Source organism: Panthera uncia, chromosome E1 (assembly GCF_023721935.1).
Source record: "Panthera uncia isolate 11264 chromosome E1, Puncia_PCG_1.0, whole genome shotgun sequence".
Classification (NCBI taxonomy): Eukaryota; Metazoa; Chordata; class Mammalia; order Carnivora; family Felidae; genus Panthera; species Panthera uncia.
Genome location: NC_064814.1, coordinates 56608994 through 56614993, shown reverse-complemented (window position 1 = coordinate 56614993; position 6000 = coordinate 56608994). Strand labels below are relative to the sequence as shown.

Sequence of the window (6000 nt, the reverse complement as noted above, 5' to 3'; positions counted from 1 at the left end):
AATAGAATGACCACGTGATCCGTCAGTGTCACCTCTGGGCATATACCCAAAGGAAATGAAAACAGAGCAGGAAAGAGATAGCCGCACCCCCATATTCACTGCAGCATCCGTCACAATAACCAAGATATGGAAACAACCTGCATGTTCATCAACGGATGAACGGATAGAGATGTGGTGTAGATAATACAACGGAACCGTGTTCAGCCGTGAGAAGGAAGGGAAGTCTACCGTTTGCAACAGTAGGGATAGACCTTGGGGGCGTTCCGCCAAAGTGAAATGAACCAGAGAAAAGGCGGATACCGCATGGTACCGTTTATATGTGGAATCAAAAAACAAAAAGAGAAGGTCAAATTCATAGAAACAGAGAGTAGGCTGGTGGGGCTGGGGAGTGGGGTGGTTGGTAGGGAGAGGTTGGGTAAAGGGTACAAAGTTGTAGCTACGAGATGACTAAGGTCTCAGGATCTCACGGTCGCTAGTCGTGAACGCTATCGTATAATTGGGATTTACCGAGAGAGTAGGATTCGCGTGTTCTCGCACGCGCGCACACACACACACACACACACACGCGCACGATGGATCCACGAGGGGATTAACCACACGGGGGACCCTTTCACAGTGTATACAAATATCAAATCGCAACGATGCACACCTCAAACACCTTGCAATTTGGTGGGTCGATTATACCTCAGTAAAGCTGAAATGAAAACAAACGCACAAATACCTGAAGGAAGTCTAGATGGTCTTTTGAACACCAAGGAGGGTAACATTCAAAATGGTGGCAGTGACCCAAACTCCCAGGGCTCAGTCCTGTCCCACGGGGTCCTATCGGGGGGTCTCAGGGGAAGGCCCCCTCCCACTCCCTGCAGCTTGGTGGCCGGGTGGCCCGCGGGCAGCGCTCGGCCACCGCGCTAGCCGGCCACGCCCAGGCGGGCCTCGCACACCCAGCGGTAGGGTCTCTGGCAGACATCATCGTTCCAGCCGTCGGGGTGGAAGTGCGCGCAGTCCTCGCCCCCGCCCAGCCCGTGCCCATGCCAGTCGTCCGGCTGGCCCGGCCTCCAGTTCCTGCGGAGAGAGGACAATGGCCAGAGGGCCCAGAACCCAGGCTCGGGGACAAGGGACTGGGGGTCAGACCCCGGAGGGGCGGGAGCTGAAGGGGGCAGAGGGGCACAGAAAGCCAGGCCGCACTCACTTGAAGTTGGTCGCATAGTCCGTCCCATCCACCCATTTCCAGGCTCCTTCGGCATCACTGAGGCCCATCCAGACGTGTAAGGAGCCTATATGTTCCTGCACAAAGTTCTGGGGCGACAGAAGGGCAAGGGTGACTTCTCTCCAGCCCAGCCTACTCCCTGGACTCGCAGTTCTGAACTTGACGTGTCCATTCAGCCCGTTGGGGGACACTGGGGACGGTTACCCCGATGCCCCCGGCCAGTGAGACTTCTGGGAGTGGCTCGGCGGGTGACAGAGCTCAACCAAGCCCCCTCGGGGATTCCGACAGCCCGGCCGAGGTGGAGAACCGCTGCCCTCAAGGGGACCCGGGCACTGAGGCGCTCACCTCCTCCTCCCTGGAGTTGACGACCACCAGGTGCGCGTTCTCCAGCCGGCAGTGCTTCTCGGCCTCCGGCCAGGTCTCCCCGGAGCGCGAGAACCAGTAGCAGCTGCCCTCGAACTCCAGCCAGTTGACCGGGCAGCAGGTACTTTGAGAGCCTGAGGGGCGGGGGACGGGGAGGGTCTGAGATGCCACCCAGGGGTGGGGGTGGGGGGACGAGCAGGAAATGGGGCGCAGCACCCCCAGGCCCCTCACCGTTGCTCTTGAGAGCGGCCACCTGGCAGGTCAGGGTTCTCAGGTCCTTGGCCAGCTGCTGGACTCGAGCGAGGGTATCGGAATGATCTGGGACACACACACAGGTGGGCAGCGGGGGCAGCGCCTGGGGGGGCTCAGCGAGCCCCCGGAAGCCAGGCGTCCCCGCGTGGGCCAGCCTAGGGACCTCTGCGCCCTGTGCCGCGTGCGCGCCACGCCCCGGTGACGGGGACAGGGCCCCCACCTGCTTGCAGCTGCCGCTGGTCCTTCTCCAGCTTGCTCTCCAGGGCGAACACCTTGTCGTTCAGGCTGCGGGCTGCAGGGCGGGGGGTCAGCACCGAGGCCGCCCCCCCCACCCCCACCCCTCCCCCCGGGGGGCCGCGGCTTCTCACCTGCTTGCAGCTCCCGCTTGTGATTTTCCACCTCGGCTTTCAGAGACCTTGTCGTTTCTTGCAAACTGCCGCCTGGGGGACACGTGGTGGGGGGGGGGGAACTCAGTGCTCGGGACCCCCTCCCCCACCCCCACCCCCGCCCCCACGGAGCCCCTTCCGGGTCCCAGGCTCACCCTGGGCGTTCAGGGCCTGGAGCTCGGCCTCGGTGCTTGAGGTGAAGTTGCTGAAAGTGGCTCCCAGGGTCACCAGGTCCCTCTGACACTTGGAATCTGATGGGGAGGGGACAAAGCATGCTGGGATTTATCAGGCCCTCTGTGAGCCGGCAGCCAGCGGGCTCACCGTGCGCCGTCTCCTCACATGACCCAACCCAGAGGGACGGGCCCTATCCGTATCCGGTGTCCCGGTCTGGAGGGGTTAGGCCACTGGGCTACTCAGCCAACCGCACCAAGTGACAGAGCCAGCGGCCACCCTACCCGCCGCCACCCCCGCCCCACCCCCGTGAGCTCTCTCCTCCCTGCCCACGCCGCTCCCCTCACTCTGGGATCCGATCACACAGATGCCAACCAGCAGGAGGAGGCTGATGCCCAGGGAGAGCAGGAAGGGCCGGGGGCCAGAGCAGAGCCGCTGCAGGTAGTGGAGAGGCGGAGGCGGCCCTGCGAGGGGAGAGGGCGTCAGGGCGGGACAGGGAGGAGGAGAGGGCCCAGGGACCAGTCAGGGATGAGGGCTGTCGCGGGTAATGCTGGGAGGCCGAGGCAGGACATGTGGGGCGGGGTGCGCCCAGGCCTCTGACCCCTCGGGGACCAGCCCAAGCCCTCAGCCACCTGGGACCCTCGCGCCTCCGTGGGGACGCACGGACACAAGGACCCACAGATGGAGGGGGACGGTGATGGGCAAGACGCTATCAGAGTTGGGGGAGGGGCAGAAGGACCCAGAGAGAGCTGGAGCCCCGCCAGGCTCACAGGTGGGCTTCCTTCTGAACCCAAATACTCTTCCCTCCATGCCAACCCTCACGGCCTCCTCCAGAGCAGAGGGACCCCAGGCCCCCTGTGGCCCTCTCTGTCCCTGTCTTCACACTGGGGTCCCCAGAGGCTGGGGCCGGACCCCCTCGGGATGGGGGCCCCCCTGCAGCCCACACACGTTAGGGGTGCGCGTATGACAGCAGAAACCCTCTACCCCTGAAGAGTGTATTGAAGGAGGGAACATTTCCCCACCCCTCTTACCGTTTCTAGACCCCTGGCTTTGCTTCTCTGTCTCCGAGTGCTGGAACTTTTCATACTGCATAGACATGCTTGGACCAACGCTGGGGCTACTGGGGCTGAAAGGGAAGCAGGGCCAGGGGGCCAGGCTGAGGCAGGAGCTGGGGCAAAGCAGGGAGGCTGGGACTCGGTGGGAGCCCAGGTCAGGCCCAGAGTCCAAGGAAGAGGTGAACTCAGGTTGAGGGCGCGCCCAGGGTCGGAGAGAGGCTTGGGCCTGGTTCTGGGTTTGTGGGCGAGGTTGGACGTGGGGTCGGGACTGGGGGTCGGGCGGGGTGGCGTTGAGCTGGGGATTGAAGGAGGTAAAGTAGGAGGTAAATGCAGTACTGGCTGGGACTGGGGCCGACGCCGGGCTGGCACCGAGGGGCACGTCCTGCCGGCTGGGGTCGGGGATGTGGCTGAGCCTACGCCTGGTGCTGAAGCTGGAAACAGAGTCGGGGTCAACTTTGGGAAGGGGCTGGTGTTAAGATTCCAGTTGCTTCTGAGGTCCAAGCTGGGGCTGGGGCTTAAGGGGAAGCTGGGGTTAATACCGCGGTTAGGGCCGCGGCCGGGGTCGGGGCTGGAACGGGGCTGAGTCTGTGCCTGAGATTCGGCCCCCCCATACTTCAAGCCCAACCCAGCGAAGGGAATAGAGCGTAAAACCTCCCCTCGGCCACTGAATCCCCAAGCTGTCCCTTACCATTTCTTGGTCTCCCCTAAGTGCCAGGCTGGTTACCTGCGTCTGGAACTCCTTGCGCAGCAATGCCCAGAGTTGGAAAACACGAAATCCTGGAGATCCCGAGTGGGGGTCACCTACGCGACCAGAGTCCTGCCGGTGTCTGTGTGCCAAAGCCCACGAGGCTCTAAGCTGGAATCTCCCGTTTCCCCGACTGGAGTGGGGAAGGGATCGGAAGGCTTGCGCGAGGAAGGGGCTGGATACGGGGCAGGTCCGCTCTCCTCCTCCTCTGGGGTGTATCTACTCCCTGTCCCCTCCTCTTAAGCCCCCCGACTTCCTCATTTTTACCATTCGGGAGAGGGGAGCCAGACCAGAAGGTCCAAAGGCCAGTGTGTCGGTTCTCCTCGCCCACGCCCCCTTTCGCTTCCTTCATCTAAAGTTCCCAGAACCCGTCTCCATCAGTGCGCAGCTGGGTCCAGAGGAGCGCATCTCTGGTCTTGCTCAATCTCACCAAGTCCTGGCACATGAGCTTCCCCTGGGGCGCCCCCCCCCCCCCCCCCCCCCCCAGGGAGGGAAGAAGACACGGCAGAGTGGGGTTTCCTGGCTGCAAAGGGAGGAAGGAGGCAGGAAAGGGAAATTTTACCGAGCATCGATTCTGTAACAGGGGATTGTGCCGGAGGCATGCCAGACATTAACCGTTCCGATCCCACAAGAATCTTGGGGAGGAGCTTTGGATGGCGGACTGAGGCTCAGAGCCGGGGCCGTGGGCTTCCCAAGTTCATGGGTGTGCTGAGTGCAAGGGGCCAGAATTCCAGACCACCCTGGCCTGGCCATCTTCAAGAGAGGGAACTGGATTGAATCCCATCACCTGTAAATCTCATTGCCACACACAGTGTGAATTCACACTCACAGTCTTTTCTTTTTCTTTTCCTTCCTTTTATTTGCTTAACGTTTATTTATTTTTGAGAGAGAGCGCGAGCAAGTGGGGGAGGGGCAGAGAGAGAGGGAGACACAGAATCCGAAGCAGGCTCCAGGCTCCGAGCTGTCGGCACAGAGCCCTACTCCGGGCTTGAACGCACAGACCGTGAGATCGTGACCTGAGCCGAAGTCAGACACTTAGTCGACCGAGCCACCCAGGCGCCCCGAGATAGGGTCAATTTTTATTAAGGCCATCAAGAGTAGGGTGTCAAGAAAGGCCTTACTGGGAAGGTGATATATGATCAATGGTCTCCAGGAGGTGAGGGAGCAAGTTATGAGGAGCCCCAGGAGGAACAGGGCTCCAAACGGAAGGCACAGCAGGTGCAAAGTGTGGAAGAATGTCTAGGGTGTACAAGGATTCTCCATTCGCCAGACATTTTATGGAGACATGAGCTAGAGAGAAGAGTAGATGAGTCACAGAGGGAGAAGGGAGGCCGCCAATTCATTAGGGCACTTAGGCTATTGTTAAGTGTTTGTTTTTACTCCAAGTTGGAGGGGCAGACTTTGGAGGGGTCGGAGCAGAGGAGGGAATGACCCAACTTGTATGTTAACTCGCACGTGTGACACCTGTGTTGTGAATCCCACGAAACGAGACAAGAGCGGAAACGGAGCGTTGTGCTCGGAGGCGGTGAGAAGGGTTCTGATCCTGGACAGGCTGCGAAGGTAGAGTTAACAGGATTCTGCTGATAAATTTTGTGTGGGTTTCACACACACACACAAAAGTAGTTCTCTTTCCAGGCCCCAAAATAAAGTACACTTAGAGCATTTCCCATAAATTGCTGAGTCCTGAGGAAAAACTGCTTTATCCCTGACTTTTGCAAAGCCGACGCCTAAAGATATGTGATGACCTTTTGCAACTGCGTTCATCGTGTGGGAACAGTGCTGTGTTGTCATCATGAGCAGGTTAGAAGCTTGTTAACACTG

At 60.2% G+C, this 6000-nt stretch overlaps 1 protein-coding gene across 2 annotated transcripts; it reads right to left on the bottom strand.

Moving 5' to 3' along the window:
- Positions 1–301: 301 nt before the first annotated feature.
- LOC125927072 (C-type lectin domain family 10 member A-like) lies at positions 302–4622 on the bottom strand. Of its 2 annotated transcripts, XM_049637121.1 has the most exons (11): positions 4447–4622; positions 4159–4261; positions 3411–3505; positions 2727–2843; positions 2364–2459; positions 2191–2262; positions 2043–2114; positions 1802–1888; positions 1553–1704; positions 1190–1296; positions 302–1062 (listed from the first exon to the last, which is right to left on the bottom strand). In XM_049637121.1, exons 3-11 carry the CDS (start codon positions 3475–3477, stop codon positions 909–911), a joined length of 924 nt encoding a protein of 307 aa, XP_049493078.1. In that variant the 5' UTR covers positions 3478–3505; positions 4159–4261; positions 4447–4622; the 3' UTR covers positions 302–908. The 2 variants fall into 2 exon arrangements, with proteins under 2 accessions (XP_049493078.1, XP_049493077.1); XM_049637120.1 differs by having other exon boundaries at positions 4159–4622.
- Positions 4623–6000: the final 1378 nt, after the last annotated feature.